The sequence below is a fragment of the Rosa chinensis genome, chromosome 4 (genome assembly GCF_002994745.2).
Source record: "Rosa chinensis cultivar Old Blush chromosome 4, RchiOBHm-V2, whole genome shotgun sequence".
Taxonomy (NCBI): domain Eukaryota; kingdom Viridiplantae; phylum Streptophyta; class Magnoliopsida; order Rosales; family Rosaceae; genus Rosa; species Rosa chinensis.
Genome location: NC_037091.1, coordinates 52,641,920 through 52,658,878, shown reverse-complemented (window position 1 = coordinate 52,658,878; position 16,959 = coordinate 52,641,920). Strand labels below are relative to the sequence as shown.

The 16,959-nt window shown below is 37.1% G+C and overlaps 2 protein-coding genes across 4 annotated transcripts; one reads left to right on the top strand and one right to left on the bottom strand.

Moving 5' to 3' along the window:
• The first annotated feature begins 8,499 nt into the window (after positions 1-8,499).
• On the top strand, positions 8,500-12,659 carry LOC112197489 (probable receptor-like protein kinase At5g18500). Of its 3 annotated transcripts, none has more exons than XM_040519304.1 (9): positions 8,500-8,766; positions 8,857-9,002; positions 9,819-10,484; positions 10,597-10,701; positions 10,951-11,073; positions 11,178-11,348; positions 11,476-11,605; positions 11,759-11,971; positions 12,201-12,659. In XM_040519304.1, the coding sequence occupies exons 3-9, from the start codon at positions 9,841-9,843 to the stop codon at positions 12,324-12,326; spliced, it is 1,512 nt and encodes a 503-aa protein (XP_040375238.1). In that variant the 5' UTR covers positions 8,500-8,766; positions 8,857-9,002; positions 9,819-9,840; the 3' UTR covers positions 12,327-12,659. The 3 variants fall into 3 exon arrangements, with proteins under 3 accessions (XP_040375238.1, XP_024193966.1, XP_024193964.1); XM_024338198.2 differs by adding an exon at positions 9,378-9,542 and having other exon boundaries at positions 8,500-9,002; XM_024338196.2 differs by having other exon boundaries at positions 8,500-9,002.
• Positions 12,660-12,960: 301 nt separating this feature from the next.
• On the bottom strand, positions 12,961-16,317 carry LOC112197490 (pto-interacting protein 1). The gene is made up of 8 exons (XM_024338200.2): positions 16,154-16,317; positions 15,447-15,539; positions 14,978-15,222; positions 14,762-14,888; positions 14,050-14,323; positions 13,760-13,892; positions 13,580-13,666; positions 12,961-13,414 (listed from the first exon to the last, which is right to left on the bottom strand). Exons 2-8 carry the CDS (start codon positions 15,526-15,528, stop codon positions 13,298-13,300), a joined length of 1,065 nt encoding a protein of 354 aa, XP_024193968.1. The 5' UTR covers positions 15,529-15,539; positions 16,154-16,317; the 3' UTR covers positions 12,961-13,297.
• Between the last annotated feature and the right edge of the window lie 642 nt (positions 16,318-16,959).

Sequence of the window (16,959 nt, the reverse complement as noted above, 5' to 3'; positions counted from 1 at the left end):
CACAAAATGCACATCTTTAAATAAAAAATAACCACAACATAATCAAGAGAACAGAAATGTATCAAAAATTCAAAACAGGAGAGATCGATAGAGTTTCATACCTTGTTTACGAGAAAGTGAAAGAAAGATTGTTGCTTTGGAGAGTCCTTGGTTTGCGTCACAGACTGAGGCTACTGGACAACAAGGGGTGAGATTTTCCACAAGAATGGAATTTGGGTGTGGATTGCTTGAGACATTTTGCTTTCGAAGATAAGTAGTGTGAGGCTCTTTGTTGCTTTGGAGATTCTTTGGTCTGCGTCGCAGACTGAGGCTACTGGACAACAAGGGGTGAGATTTTCCACAAGAAGGGAATTTGGGTGTGGATTGCTTGAGGCATTTTGCTTTCGAAAATAAGTAGTGTGAGGCTCTAGTTGCTTTGGAAATTCCTAGGTCTGCGTTGCAGACTGAGCCTACTGGACAACAAGGGGTGAGATTTTCCACAAGAAGGGAATTTGGGTGTGGATTGCTTTAGGCATTTCGCTTTCGAAGATAAGTAGTGTGAGGCTCCATCGAAACGCACAAATCTGACCTACTGAGTAGTGTGCAGCTGTGAGTTGTTGTGAGAGACTGGGAATACAAGCAACTTTTACAGATAATTTTTTTTTCTTTGGGCTGGTATGGGCTAAAGATAGATATATATACTTAAGGGTTTTTGGCCTAAAATATTGTCTAAGCTTGAGCCCATATAGTCTTCTACTTCCTTCCGCCCCTGATTTGTACAATGATTCACTTTACCTGTTTACCTATACATCAGTATCTGTAATGGGGAGGCGTATCCCTTTAGAGTGTGTTTGGATGAGGGAAAAAAATGATGGAATTTAATTGAAAGTGAGGATTTCATAATTCCTAAAAGTCAATTCCCTCGTTTGGCATTATCAGATTCGAAATTTTAAATTTCTCTATGGAAAAAAATGAAGGAATTCGTTATTTAAATTCCTCACTTCAATTTCCATCAAAATAGGTGTCATTTACGAATTCCTTTGCAATATTCAATTTTTATTTCCAAAACAAGATTTTTTCTATTTTATCTTTTTATTTGTTTTAAACTTTCTTAATTTATTACACATTTCAAATCCTAAATAGATGTAACCAAACAATAGAAATTGCAATTAATGGAATTTTAGATTGATGGAGTTAAAGATTCCATCATTTATAAATTCCTACGGATTTTATAATTTTCTCATCCAAACGCACCGTTAAGGATCCGGTTCTTCTAAAGTGAGCAAGTCATGAAGTTTGTGAATTTCATAAAATCTCCGACCTCTATTTAATCTAATAGCTCATACATATCTACGTCAATTTATAAAATTTTAAAAATTTCTTTTCCACATTAATGTTTATTCCGTGCATTTTTTTCCTCTTTTTTTTCTTTATCCAATCTCCACCTTTGTTCTCTGCTTTCAAGGACCCGGGCTCCCATGGATCTCTGAGCAAAGCAAAGTTGCGGTGGTCTCATGGATCTCGAACAAGAGGACTATGCGATTACAAAAAAAAAAAAAAATCAAGGGTTTAAACATTGAAAAGTCTACAGTGTGATCTCTATTTAGACCTCCGTTTAGCTGCTTTAGCGCATAAGCGGAAGTTGATGACAGACGAGGGGCTATAATGAACCGTTGGAGACGGACAGATAATAGCTCTTACTAGTCAAATGAAAAATTATTTTTGAGGGTCTAAAATTTAGCTATTCTACCCCCTCATTTCTTCAATTGGAGGGCTTTTGTTTACACAATCAAAGCTTGGAGCTTTAAATCAAATTCAATCTGTGGATGATCAAGCGGTGGAATTACATGAGAAATGCTGAAATGCATGTGTTTTTCTTCAAGAAATTAATGGTCATTAAGATGATACGATTTAGAATCTTGAGTTGGACCACAATACACCAAATACAATGAAACAAACAAATGACAATTGGAATCATCTCCTACGCCAACTTTTGCACAGGTAGTGTTACATAAACCTTCTAGATCCCAGCCACAGTCCTTTTGAAATGTAGCTTCATGGACGGTCTAAGAATCTAAGATATCTTATGAGTTTTGACTCTGAATTCTGCTAATCTCTTCCGGTTAATAAGCAATGCCTAGGTAATACAGTACTGTATAGTAAGGCTGTCAATGAGTCGTGTCGGGTAAGATATTTATTGTGTCACAGGAGACAAACCCAAACTCAACCCATTTAATAATCGTGTCAAAAATTTAAACTCAAACCCAACCTATTTATTAAACGGGTTACCCGTTTCCAACCCGCTTAACTCATTTAATAAATACGTCGTGTCGTGTTAGACAAAATGACTCATTTAAGGGTTAACAATGCGACCCATTTAACTAAAAAAATGCATAAATTGATTAAATTCACTAAAAACTCCACAAGACGAATAATATAAATAATAATATATCATTCATAAATAATTAAATCCAATGATTATAAAGCAAAATATTTCAAATTGTCTAATCCTATAATCAAATACTTCCAACTTCCAAAATTTCAAGATGAAGTATAACATAATCGGATTACACAGGTTTACTTTGTGTTGGCGGGTTAACCCATGGCCGACCCATTTATTAAATGGGTCATGGCGGGTTGACCCACTGCTGACCTGCTTTTTAATCGTGCGGGTTCAATCCGCTTTATTTCGTACGGGTTTTGGGTCGTGTCGGAATTGACAGTCCTATTGTATAGGGGTACCTGATAACTTGTTTTCTTGTTGATAGGACAAAGTGATCTTGTTGAAGCTTAATGGAGAATTACATGATCGATCGCGTTGATGATGAGTTGAAAGGCATATAAGTACCCTGTCTTTTGAACATGTTACATAATACTGAGCTAATGAGTAGGCGATCATATTCATGAATTAAGTAAGCTCATGGAATATGATACATTTTGCTCCTCTTATTAAAAGTAGCTAGATGATTGCTTGCGCATCAAGCATCCAACTCGAGAAACAATTGAATTGACATCAACCATGGAAAGCAAATCTATCCTTCATGAAATTGCCAAATCTTACAGTTGAGGTTGACAATCTTGCGGCCTTCCCAACATGTTATGGAAAACACGGGACACCAGAACCAAAAGAAAAAGAAAGAACGAAAAGGAACCCTGGAGGCCCTTCATTTTATTTGGGCCTTTCTGTTGTTGCCTCTACTGAACTCATTTCAAAACTTTACCCTCACTAGCTAACTTCACAATGACACCCAATTCATGTGTGTTCAGAAAGTTTTCTTGTGGTCAGCAGAAGTTGTTCTATATCTTTGATCTAAAGAGAAGAGATGACTTCACCTTTAATTCTTAAAGTGCCCCAACTCCAAGTTCTGGACAAGATATATAACCATAAAATAAGTGATTATATGATTTATATCGATGGAAGTGGCCTTGTCACTGTGGTTTCTAATGGGAATGGAATGAGTCCCTTGAACAAGAACTTTTGAGGGTGACAGAAAATAACAAAGGAATACGGTTAGGTACTTGGCTATCTTTTATATTAGATTCTAGATACTCAATTAGGAGCTTGAAGGAGACAATACCAAAAGAAAATGGAGGATTAAGATTGTATTATGCAATAATTATATCATCATTATACAACTTGATGCCACCCCCTAACAACCATATATCACTAAACAAAAACAGATTGTGCTGTTTCAACAACTGATATGCAATTTGTCAGCAGTGCACAGATGTTTCCGCCGCGCAATAATCATTCAAATGTTTTCATCCACTGCCACATCTTTCAGTCTCTATGCAATTTAAGGTTAGACAATCAGTTATCCATTGTCGGATAATTGTACTTGATTGCCTTTGAATTTGGTGTGGATCGAATAACTATTATTTTTGTGTCACATAATTGTGTAACTTGCATATAGGGTATTTTCGATATAAAATTTCACATTAGCACGCTCTCAATATGGGTAAGTGGAGGACACTGGAAGGCCAAAACCCCAAGTAGCAACAACTTCGACATTCTTTAGCCCAACTTAATGCAAATCCATGCATGAGGATGAGAAGAAAGCTGAGAAATGAGACCATATTGGCTTCTTCCTAACCAAGCTTGGCCTATAAGTACCAACATCAAAGATTCTTGTTACAAATCATTTGGTTTCTCAACTTTGGCTCCATAACATAATTGGAGGCAAATCTATACATGCGGCGGGTATAATATACCTAATTATTTTGGTAATCCAAACCAATCTGTATCTTTTTGTATTCTTTTGATCAAAGAGAACAAGCATGCACAATGTTTTTGACCATTGTCTATATGATATTTCTAAAGCTTATTCAACTTTGGAATATATTTGGGTCCATATATATATCACGCTTGCCCTCAAAATATAGGACACGAGGACCCTTTGTAGAGGGTAGAGGGAAGAGAGGAATATATACAGCACATTCGTTATCATACTTTTGGTTAAGAACTTAAAATACAAGTTGATGTCCTTGGAAGTTGACTTTGGTTTTGCTTCGAGCTTGGTGGCACGAACTAATAGACAATGTAAAATGAGAGTGGAAATTTCTCGTAGTACAAATAGAAACTGTGTATCAACAGCTTGCATAAGGTGTTTTTAATCAATTGCAAACTCAGGACATTACATATTTCATCACATATTGTATGCTCTCAAATATATCAAAAACTCTTATATTATCTCTTATACGAACGGTGAATAAGAGTTTATTGTTTTCTCATATTGCAGCTCGGGTCTTCACATTACACCGAGCCACTCTTTTTACAAGCAGTTCAATCCCAAATTTGCCCCAGTAATTTACTACAGTAAATTGTAGGTTTCACTTTATGTTAGAAATGCCATTAAATTCTAGTTGTTTATAGTACTTTAGGACTTTCAAAGGGTATGGTCTTATTGTGAAAATTGAAACCCATGACCGACACTCTGCTCTAAGCTCCACCATTTTATGGTAAATATATTTGTTACTTTGCTCAACTAAGCGTTACTGACTTTTGATTGATGTGGATGAAAAGCATAAAGAGAAATAAAGTCGGCAAATTATATTTGCGTGTGGGGAAGAACTACTAGGGTTTATCTTTCTTTGCTATAAACCCTATTAAAAGAGACTTTGTCCAGTCATTTGAAGCTCAGTTTGATAATATAGAACAGTTGAGTCGATCAATGAGATTATGTCGGTATTAGGTGAGAGCTTCTTTCAGGTTTAGTCGTTTTTAGTTGATAATGAAATTTTCTGATCATATTTGTAAACAGAATTTGATTATATATTGTAACTATCATTCCAAAATAAGCTTGAGTTTGAATCAAAATGCTATATTTGCTTAATTTCTCAGTATCCAGTATCTACTTTATGCCATACTTTGCATTTCATATCCGTGACCAAGACCAAGAAACTTGTTATATATGAAGAAAAAGAAAAAGGTTTATGCTGTTGGCTTAATTCACACTCAAAATGATGGAAAAGGGTTTTGGTTATTGTTTTTTCCCACAAGAGATTTGTGGTGGGGTGTTTAATGATGGTAATCACATTGGCTTTGGTTTAATTGGTTATATTCCATGCTTGGATGACTAATCACACCTTTCCAACTTTTCAAAGTGGTTTAAGGCCAAAAAGTAGTGTTTAAGACCAAAGGTTAATCTTCCAAATCACTGTTGTCTTACTTTTTAGACTTCAGGAATGCTCAAAGAACTAAAATGCAAAACATATGGGAATAATGGAAAGTGTATATGCAACAAGACAAGAAGTATGGCAATATACTCAGTAGAATCCTCTGGAATTGAATAGAAAGTAAACGGTTTTCTTTTGGGTTAGTTAAAAAGACATTACTTGATATATATCAGAGTTTCACGTATTTCTTGAAATTTAAAAATTATACGAGTAATTTTACATTTAGAACAAATTAATTTAGTAGTTAAATTATTACAAATAAATGATTGAAATAAAAAAGTTATGGTTTTCGTACTCGATGAAGGTGAAAACAAACACTAAGGCTGTGTTTGTTTCACAGATTTTGGGCATTGGGAAAGGAATGTCCTTTCCTGTGTTTGGGAGTGACAATGGAAGAGAAAATGCTTCCTAGTGGAAAGGAAAAAGAGGTGGAAAATGATTCCCCCCAACCCACCCAGGATCCACTTTCCCAATGGAAAGGAAAGTGATTCATTTCCTTTCCACAAACCAAACAGAGCCTAAGTTGAGGCTAAAAAGTGGATCACAATTACATTGGAAAGTATTGTGCAACAATTTTGAAATCTCTGAGTTTTATTTATTTATGATTAGTAAAACTTGAGAGTGTTATATTAAAAATTAATAAACTCTCAGGGGGTAATCTCCAGCACCGAATTTGTTCGCTGCTATGCCCAGATCACTTCATATTCCGGGTATTTCCGGATCGGCTTTCGCTGCACAGTTGGCCAAACTTCCAGCTCCAGTAATTGTGCCTAGCATGAAGTCCATGCAGGTTGATGTTCAGGCCAATAATCCAATTACAGGAAAGAAACGACCTGCAGCGGTGGCTTTGGTACAATATTCAAAGCGTAAGAGAACCAGTGTTGTGCCCCCTCCAACTGCTTCGGTTGTGTTGGATTTTGAGCCGGAGCTAGCTCTGAAGAATACCAATGGCATCATTTTGGTGTCCCCTGCTAAGAAGGCAAAGGTTGGGCGCCCCCCGGGTCGGAAGAACAACCCTAAACCTGCTAGTTTGCAGCCCAGGAAGCTGATAACTGAGGCATCCAAACCTCGGCGGAAGAGAACTTTCAAGGCAATTGAACTCTTTCCTTCTTTTGGAGAAGGTTGAATGGAAGCACTCCTTGAAGTAGCTCCAAAACGAAATGTGAAGGTGATACCGTCCTCCAGCAATGCTCCTGAGCCGAAGGAAAGCACTCTCAAGAGTGCCCTAGAGTAGGGTGTTTTTGGGAACATGAATAAATTGGGATGACTTCTTGATGTTTGTTGGAGGTCTTCCTAGTAGTGTCGGATTTTTCTGCAGCATTTGAGCTTCATCTCATGGTTACATTATGTTTGTGTAGTCTAGGGCCTTAGATTATTCATTCATGGCTCTCTTCTGTCGTTGCCCGGAGTTCGGGTGAGTCATACTTGTAATGTTTCCTACTTTACTATTAATGAATTGACACCCCACGCGTTCAAAAAAAAAAAATTAATAAACTCTAAGGGGGTAATGAACTCTTGGTAATTCAGTTTACTTTACTATTAATGGACTGACACCCCACGCGTTCAAAAAAAAAAATTAATAAACTCTAAGGGGGTAATGTACTCTTGGTAATTCAGTTTTGATTTTTCAATAGCTCCTTTTATGACAAGAATTGCCAATTATAATGATTGGTACTTCCATACCTTCATCATGATACATATACGCACAAACAGAGACTAATTAATACAGACTCAACTGCAGCCAGTAAATTTTAGGCATGAGGTCTCTTTCATTATGAAGCATTGCAATAGATGATATGGGTGGGTTTGAGCCCTCAAGAATCAAGATTGCAGCATATATAGGTTAAGTTCAACAAAACAATAAATGGTCAACATGAGTAGCATGTGAAGTCATGCAGTACGACTGGATAGCAAGGAGAGCTGATAATAATAATAGTCTGAAGTCTGAACACCATAGCGGAACAGCAAGACCTGTGATGTAATGTAGTCTCTATTTTATGTGATATATGAAGCACTCCTAAATCTGGATTTGTTATCAAACGTACTCTTTTATTATATTATCGGACTCTTTCACATTCTAGAATCTAATCCGTATAGTGCATATGGTAGATCATAAGATGAGAATGTGAATAACAATGCCTTCAATCACGGAGTTTTGTTTTTGCCGTTAAAGATCTACTTCTGAACACATAACTTCAGTTAAGTAAGATTCTCCAAATGGAGAAATACCTCCAAAGAAGTGGGTGGTGTGGTCTTCATTGATGCCCATACAGTAGATTACATTTTCCTTTTGAGTTCAAATTATTATATAATCTAGAAGATGAACTAGGGGTTGATTTGATATATTCTATCCTATAAAAATTGGTTTGGGGTCCAGTCTGTTTCCTTGACTGTTCCAACCTACTAAAACTTGGATATCCCAACCTCAATAAACAAATGAAAATAGAAATTCACAAAACTCTTGAGTGGAATTTCACATTTTCATGAAAATGTGTAAATTCTCATTATGAGGGCATAGGATTGGTTTGTTTTGCTTTGGTTAATTTGCTGTCCTGTCTCTTCATTTGACCTTTCAACCTTTTTAAACCACAAATGTTGAGCTTACCATTTCTTCAAGAGCACACTGATTACTTGTCCCCCCTGTAATCATAGTCAGTAATCACTTTTATTTTTTATTAATCAAAATTAGACGTTTGACTAACAAAACCCAAACAGAACAGGGTCCCCATTTTTTAAGTATAGTATTGTTGTGATTTTCTGATTATCTGTCCCCCTCAAAGCACATTTAGACATCCCTATAGTGAATTAAGAAAAGAAATTCACACAAAATTAAAAGACAGAAATTTGAAGAAACAGCAAGGAGAGAAAGAAAGCTTCAATTTTTCTCATGCTTCAGTTTTACTGTATGTGAGGGAATGCACTGCCTCTCTCCTCCTCAATACCTACCACTGACAACTCCACCCCTTCTTATTAACCCCACCACCTCCATTTGCTCCTCCCAGAACTCCATGTGCCTCCCTCTCCTCCATTCTCCTTGGACTGCACAAACACACATACATTAGGCTTGCTTTGTGTTTGTGACTCTTTGCTTGGAGTTTTCCAATAACAGAGGTCTGTCTGAGCTTTGGTACAGGTACCCATTTGCCCAATTGGGAAAACCCAGAAAGCTAACCCCAAGATATCACATTTTTCTTTTGGGAGGATTTTGGCAATGGGGTTGATTTGGGTGTGTGGGAATAGCCTCATTTCCAAGTTGGGTCTTTCAGTGAACGAGATCTAGGGGTTTGATTTTGGTTCTTACCTGCGGAGGAGGCTGAAGAGGGCTTTCATTTTCAATTTAAGGAAAGGTATTAATTCAGAAAGTTTTCAGTGTCTGGAGCTTTTTGTATACATGGTTAATTCTTGTAACTGTTGGATACTTTTTTCTTCTCCATTAGGAAGATAAAAGGAAGTGAAAATCTGAAACTTTTTACTGTTGTTGTTGTTGTTGTCTAGCATAGATTTTGAAAATCTCATCACATTTAGACTTTTTTATGGTAATGTAGAACTTGACTGAGCTAAGCCAATGAGGGTTGTTAAGGGTAGTAATTTTCTGCAATGTTGGTTTAGTTTGGAAGAAAATTATCAAAGTTTTAGTCTTTAGCGGTTGTATGTATATTGGCTAGTGTGAAATGATTACAAAGATTGTACTAGTTAGTTATGCTGGTAGTATGTTTTCATAGTCTGAAAGCGGGCTGAAAGGAGAAGACTTCAAGCATTTTTTCTTCACCCTGTTCCTTTGGTTTGTGCTTTACTGTGTGCCAATTTTCATCCGGGTTGTCTTTGGGAGATTTTGTACCGTGCTTTAGTCTGTTTGCCTAATCAATCTGGTTTCTGCTCTCTCTGAGGTATCGCTTTGTTTCTCTCCTGCTCTGCATATTGTTTGATGGTTTCAGTACCTCACTATTTCCTTCTGCTTTCTTTGTTGTACTTAAGCTTTGATTTCTGAATGTGCATATTTATGTTTATAAGGACGAAATTGATGGCATTACTATGTAGAACTCAGGCTTGTCTCAATGTGAACCAAAAAGAGATTCGTGAACAAAATGCTAAACATGAATAAGTTGGATCTTTGGCTGTACAAGATCGGGAGTTTCTTATCTGTTTTGCTTTGATCTTTGCAGGGATCTTTTTATCAGTGAAGAAATGGCATCCGATCTTAATACTGAATTAGCCAAGAAGACATTTGTTTTTGGCTTAAAAGTTTGGGTATTAACAGGGATCCTTGTGGGAGTTTTTATTGTGACGATTCTACTGGTGCTATCAATTTGTCTTACTTCACGAAAGAAATCCAGAAAGTCAAATGGCATGCTTCCTCTTAACCAAATTCCAAATGTTTCAAGGGAAATTAAAGAGATTAGGGTTGATCAAGCTTCAGCAAATAACCATATGCCCCGTGGTTCTCTCCTGACTCTTAATGAGAAATTCAGTGACAGAGAATCAGAGAAAGTTTTGATTCATAAAAATGGAGATAGTAGCAGTCGATCAGGCTCATTTAATAATGCAGAGAAGGAAAATGTTGGCTCTCAATCTGGAGACGAGGGTGGTGCAGGGTCAGCTTATACACAGAAGCCATCTTCACATCCTATAACTGCCCCTTCACCTCTTAGTGGTCTACCGGAATTCTCTCACCTTGGTTGGGGTCACTGGTTTACATTACGGGATCTTGAATTTGCAACAAGCCGGTTTTCAAAGGAAAATGTCATTGGTGAGGGTGGATATGGAGTTGTTTATCGCGGTAATCTGATTAATGGAACTCCTGTGGCTGTGAAGAAGCTACTCAACAACCTGTAAGATTCTTGTTTCAGTAGCTCCATATCTTTCTATTCTATATATTTTTGCCTTTTATTATAGGTTTGTGGTTTTTGGTCATAACATATTTTATATTAACTCATCTCACAGAGGACAAGCAGAGAAGGAATTTAGAGTGGAAGTCGAGGCTATTGGGCATGTACGACACAAAAACTTGGTTCGTCTTCTAGGATACTGCATCGAAGGCACCCATAGGTACCGTACCCTTCAATTTTATTATCATAATATTCACTGTAGTATCATGTATGACATATTTATAGGTATTTTTGTTCATATATCTATATAATGAATTCAAACTGATATGCATGTTCAATAACACCTACGTATGAAAATTCAATTTGAGAGAGGGAGCCGAAAGAGAGAGAAGTGGCCTAGTTCTTACGTTTTCAGACGTTATGGCTTTGGGGTCAACCCTGGTAACAAATTAAACCCGTGCTATTTCAGGATGCTGGTTTATGAGTATGTCAACAATGGAAATCTGGAGCAATGGCTTCATGGAGCTATGCGACATCATGGATATCTAACATGGGAGGCGCGCATGAAAGTGCTCCTTGGCACTGCTAAAGCGTAAGTCTGCATGTCCCTTACTTTGATTTGGTTGTCTTTGTTTCTCATCAAAAAAATGTTTTGCCTTTGTCAAGCATCTCCATCTCACTCAGTTCGTGTTGCAGGCTGGCTTATTTGCATGAGGCCATCGAGCCAAAAGTAGTGCATCGAGATATCAAGTCGAGTAATATCTTGCTTGATGATGACTTCAATGCTAAAATATCTGACTTTGGTCTGGCAAAGATGCTAATGGCTGGAAAGAGCCATATTACGACTAGAGTTATGGGAACCTTTGGGTTAGTAATTCTTTATAGGCCAACTACTTGCAATATTTGTTTGAAGATTTTTTTGTATTGGTAGAATTATATGCCATAAGTTTAGAGGCATGAAGCCTTTCTCATATGTTCCTTTATTTTATTTCAGATATGTAGCACCCGAATATGCCAATTCTGGCCTTTTAAACGAGAAGAGTGATGTTTATAGCTTTGGCGTTGTGATTTTGGAAGCAATTACTGGAAGAGACCCAGTGGACTATGGTCGGCAAGCACAAGAGGTGTGCAATAAATGTTACTTTTTCAAGTGAAAACTTTTTTTTTTAGGGACGTGAAAGTGAGAGCTTTGATATTATAAAATTAATGCACTTTAGTCTGTTATGTTTTAGTCACCAGTCACAGTTATTCTGAAACTCATTGGGTGGTTCGTGCAGGTAAATTTGGTAGACTGGCTCAAGATGATGGTCGGAAGTCGGCGTTCAGAGGAGGTGGTGGATCCAAACATTGAGACCAGACCATCGACAAGTGCCCTTAAACGAGCCCTCTTGACTGCGTTGAGGTGTGTAGATCCTGATTCTGATAAAAGACCAAAGATGGGTCAAGTTGTTCGCATGCTTGAATCTGAGGAATATCCTGTACTTCGAGAGGTATGTTTGTGAAATCTTTTTTTAAATAAACAAAGAGTGCCTGATTATTTGCCATGTTCCTGAGTTTCTACCATGGAAATGCTGAGTAGACCTTTCTTCCATTTGTGAAACATTTTTATTTAGAGTCGTGGGGTTTTTGCCTTTTCATACCAAGTTTCAATCTTTATACTTCTAATGCCACCTCTACTAGAAGAGTTCATAAGTTGATTTATCTACTGTGACTTGGTAGGATCGAAGACGCCGAAAAAGTCAAGCAGGCAATGTGGAGGGCGAGTCTCAGAAAGACAATTCTGATACAGATAGGAGTGACAATCCAGATACAAGGACCAACAACAGAAGGAACAATCGAACATAGGCAATTGGACAAATCAATGATAAATCAGAGGGGAATACAAGCGAACATGTTACATTCTTGTCGAGCTTTCATATTCTTGGACCTGCCAGAGAGATGAAGGAAATGAATCAGAAAGAGGATTTTTTTTTCTTTTCTTTTAAATATATAAACCTACTTATAGATATTGGAGAGATGATGATTGTGTATCGAGTGGGCATTAGAATGGGACATCTTGGCTACTCGGGGTGTACAGTTCGGATTTTTCTTTGTTTATTGTAGTTCATGAGATGTTTGTATGTTTTGCCCTTTGTTGAAGGAAAAGATTTCGAGACAAAAATTACATATTGTTGACAATCTACCAAGTTGCTTCTCAAAAAAAAAAAAAAAAAAATGCTGAATTTTGTCAAAGAAAAAAAAAACAAAATGCCATGGCACATGCTAACTTCATATGAGGGTTGCATGAGATCTGGATTTGAAGGCTGAGGTTGCAGATCATGTGACTTATATTCATGTTGAGCACGGGAAGGCCTCTAATTCAGATCCATGACTGGAACTACCTCACAATCTCAATATAAAGGATTCCTGTTTAAAAGGTCACAGGGGAAGAGCTTTATTGACCTGAACTACTTCACAATCTCAATATAAAGGATTTCTGTTTAAATGGTCACAGACTCGCAATACTATGTTCTGCTATTAAATGATCATCTGTTTCAGAATCTGTACAACTTCTATGGCCATCAAATTAACAATTTACAAGCCGACTCAACAGACTAAATAGACAACTTAGTATGGTCAAGTACAACGCTGTCCAATAAGCAATTCCAAACCTGTAGCCGAATCAATGTGAATTACAATGTTAAAGGCTTTGATAACTAAAAGTCTAAAAGGAATAATATGATAGTACATGATCTCTACAGAACTATGTTAAAACTGGCAACAAATATTGTCCGCAACAAAGATTGATAAGTTGGGGAATTCACAGGTTTCTTGTTTCAATGGGCAGGACCAGACCGAGCATTCAATAGAGGCTGTAGAGCCTTGACCACAATGCTCATGTTTGGCCGAAAATCAGCTTCATATTGGACACACAAGGCAGCAACAGCAGCCAACTGGTTCAAACATATACAAACAAAAAGCAATCAGTACACCATGAGTTACTAATTTTCATCATACGTTATTATAGATCTGAACATAACAAATCATGTGTATTTAAGCATGTGTTTGTGTATTCATGCCACTGTTGATAAAATAAATTTCAATGCGTTCCCCATTACCTTTGCAACTGCCTTGGGAGGGTAGTCACCATTGAGTCTAGCATCAGCGCACTGCTTCACCTTATCCTCACTCAGTTTAGGTGTAGCCTAATAAAATCAAGGTCATAAAATCAGCTCAAATGAAAGATGCAAGGGCCAAGCATGAATGACAGTAAACAAGAAATAGAATGAAATTAGTACCCAAGTCACAAGGCTCTGTTGGCCACGTGGCAATGTATGATCGACAGGCTTACGGCCGGTCAAGAGTTCAAGCAAGACAACACCAAAGCTGTAGACATCACTTTTTGAACTCAGCTGTCCAGTCATTGCATACCTGCCAAGCATTCAAAATGGTATAAAAGAATTATGCGCAGTTTAAATTTGTTTTGAGGTGTCTGCTACCAAATGGCAATTGCAAGAGAGAGAATATGCCACATCATAACTATGAGTATACTAAGGTGATTTCATCAGCACATCAAGGAATAACTTACTCTGGAGCATGATAACCAAATGTCCCAAGAACACGAGTGGAATGAAGACGAGCTGCCATATCAGGGGCTTGATTTGACAGATCAAAATCAGCAATCTTTGCAACGTCATCTTCAAAAAGCAATATATTGCAGGACTTAATATCACGATGGATTATATGGGGCTGAGCCTTTTCATGTAAATATTCAAGTCCTCTTGCTGCCCCAACTGCGATTTTAACCCTTTGCGTCCATGACAGAACTGGACCTGGAACTGACCCCTTGACACCTTTCCGTCCTGAAGGCCCATATTAAGCAACAAAGTTTTATTATTACATAGGACAATTAAGCTATCATACAATCAACTTGTCAGAAGAGAAAAGTGCTATTTTCTTCAGAGGCCTGACAACTAGTTTAGTAGAGTCTAGTTTATAGGACATGCAAAAAACTAGAGGCTGAAAGCACTTGTGCTCAAACTAAAAGCACTAGGCTTTATTGTACATGACTGCTATCAGGAACGGAGAGTTTAAAACTTCAACTTAATAAAATCAATCAGAATTTTCAAAACATAAATATCTCAGCAAACATGAAATTTTAGTCAACGTCAGAAAAATGAATCATGTGGTCCTTTCAAATTTAATGATTTATGGAGGTATACATGTATTCAAGCAAGAGAAAACAGTGGTTGACCATACATGAAATTCGAAAAGCATAAAAATGGGGCTACATCACTTACCATGAAGAATATCATGAAGAGACCCATTAGGAGCATACTCATAGGCAAGGAGACGCAGAGGGCCATCAATACAATAACCAACAAGTTCAACGACATTTTCATGTTTTAGTCTTGAAACCATGGAGACCTGTAAAGTTACGCTCCAAGCTTTAAAAAAATAAATTGCATAACATATCCAAATACCAAACAAGAAGCCTTGCGATACATAGAACTAACCTGTGACAAAAATTCTTGGTGCGGTTGTTTACTGGCATCTAGCTTCTTAATAGCAGCAGCAGGCCCACTCTTAAGAACACCATAATATACTCTTCCATATGAACCCTCACCAATTAAGGCCTTTGTGCCAAAATTATCAGTCAGATCTTTCAATTCATCTACTGGAATGGCAGCAACAGCAATTGGTTGTATATTTACAATCTGAGTATCCCTCTGCGCAGCTTCTCTGGGATGGTAGCCATTGCCTTGAGTATAATCATGTAGTTTTATATCAATTAAATAAGAAGCCACAAAAATACCCAAAACGAATGGGAAACAAGTGCAATTACTTCCAATGCACTAGTGATCAGAAGTTTGCAAATTTACTAAAATAATTTCTCAACTCTCAAGCAAATGTAATGTGAAGGAGTGGCTTCCCAACCAACACCCGCCACCCCCCTCATATAAAACCCTCGAGATTAACAATTACCTGCTGAGCCATGCGGTACATATGGTCCATGATCCGCAGCTGTATCGGTATCATCTTGTACACAACAACTGAAGCAGCCCATGATATTATCTCCTGAAAAAGCACTTGAAGATCAATTATTAGCACTTGCATAAATAAATAGTGCATGATAACATTCTAAAAAGGGTCATGTACAAAGTCAATGTGATAAGAGTCTAAATTCTCAATCAAATCACGAAGCTTTGACTAGAAGCAAAGTCATTTGCAATGATTTCCAGTTTATGCAAAAACATGAAACTTAGTTCCAATCCCCTTATCAAAACATTGAAACTTGACCGAGTTTCTTCCGTTATCTATACATGTCATACAGCAATACAGGAAGCACTTGCCAATGACCCAAAACAATGAGAAAGAAAATCTTCATCTAAAACTCAAATCCATCAACAAGTTCAATACTTGATCAAAGTTTGGAATTCAGAATTCTCACACATTTTCATAAACCAACCACACAACACAAAATTCAACACTTTTGATTCCTCCATGCTTCTCTTCCCTCAACAACAAACATATACAAAACGATCAATAAGTAAAACAAGTCACAATTGCAAAAGGTGCATCCAAATACAAACTCAGAAAACATGATAAACAGCAAAAAAAAAAAAAAACTGTCAGGGTCTTTATGCAAAACAAACAGAGAGAACAGTATTCAAAAAGAAGAAAGATCCCACCTTTGGTGTGCTCAGATGGTTTTGGGAATTGGGTTTTCACTAAGAGTGTTGGATTGAAGTGAGAAAAGTGAAGCCGGCTATAGTTTCGCAGAAGAAGAAGGGCCTGAGTCGGCAGTTAACAGCAGAAGGCATGCACATAGGAAGAAAGCGTTCTGGCTCTTTTCATTGACTAATATGTAAAGGGCACGAGTCAGCCATGAGATATTTGCATTTTTTTTTTTTTTACTTGTTTGTAATAAAATCTCCTTCATCTTTAACCAATTTGCTAACTGTCAAAACCATTTTCTGTACTTTCTTTTTTTCCTGTTAAAAACACATTTTTCCTTTGCAACAAAAGAAAATTTGTTTATTTTTTCTACGACGAGTTATATACTAAGATACACATTATTCGGTAATAAAGACTCACTCATTAGTAATCGTAAAAATTAATTATAGTACTTTGTGTAATTTTACGGGTATACTGACGGATAAGATTAGTCTTACCTAATAAGTTGCAAACCGGATATTTAGTGCAAAATTTTCCAAGAAGAGAAGTCATTAACTTTGATAACAACAGAACAACATAGTGGAAAAAAGGTGTTTATTTGCTGGAAGTGGTTGGCTTATGGTATAAACTCCAACTTGTCTGAGATTACTATATGGGTCCTTGCCCAAAAGCACCAAAATGAGCAAAACTTTTCCCACTTACCCCAGCAACAGTTTTTCATTCCCACTAACCCAATTTTAAGGAAAATGACTATTTTGCCCATAACTTAATTAAAGAATTACAAGCTTCTGCCACTTTTTCATCTCTCTCTCTCTCTCTC

What these genes read in the sequence shown, in the direction of transcription:
- LOC112197490 (XM_024338200.2), bottom strand. Translation starts at nt 15,528, where the DNA reads ATGGGCTGCTTCAGTTGTTGTGTACAAGATGATACCGATACAGCTGCG. An exon ending in TTTGGTTATCATGCTCCAGA is followed by an intron (nt 13,893 to 14,049) that starts GTAAGTTATTCC and finishes AATGCTTGGCAG; the next exon opens with GTATGCAATGACTGGACAGC. An exon ending in CTCCCAAGGCAGTTGCAAAG is followed by an intron (nt 13,415 to 13,579) that starts GTAATGGGGAAC and finishes TGTTTGAACCAG; the next exon opens with TTGGCTGCTGTTGCTGCCTT.
- LOC112197489 (XM_040519304.1), top strand. Translation starts at nt 9,841, where the DNA reads ATGGCATCCGATCTTAATACTGAATTAGCCAAGAAGACATTTGTTTTT. An exon ending in TGCATCGAAGGCACCCATAG is followed by an intron (nt 10,702 to 10,950) that starts GTACCGTACCCT and finishes GTGCTATTTCAG; the next exon opens with GATGCTGGTTTATGAGTATG. An exon ending in AGAGTTATGGGAACCTTTGG is followed by an intron (nt 11,349 to 11,475) that starts GTTAGTAATTCT and finishes ATTTTATTTCAG; the next exon opens with ATATGTAGCACCCGAATATG.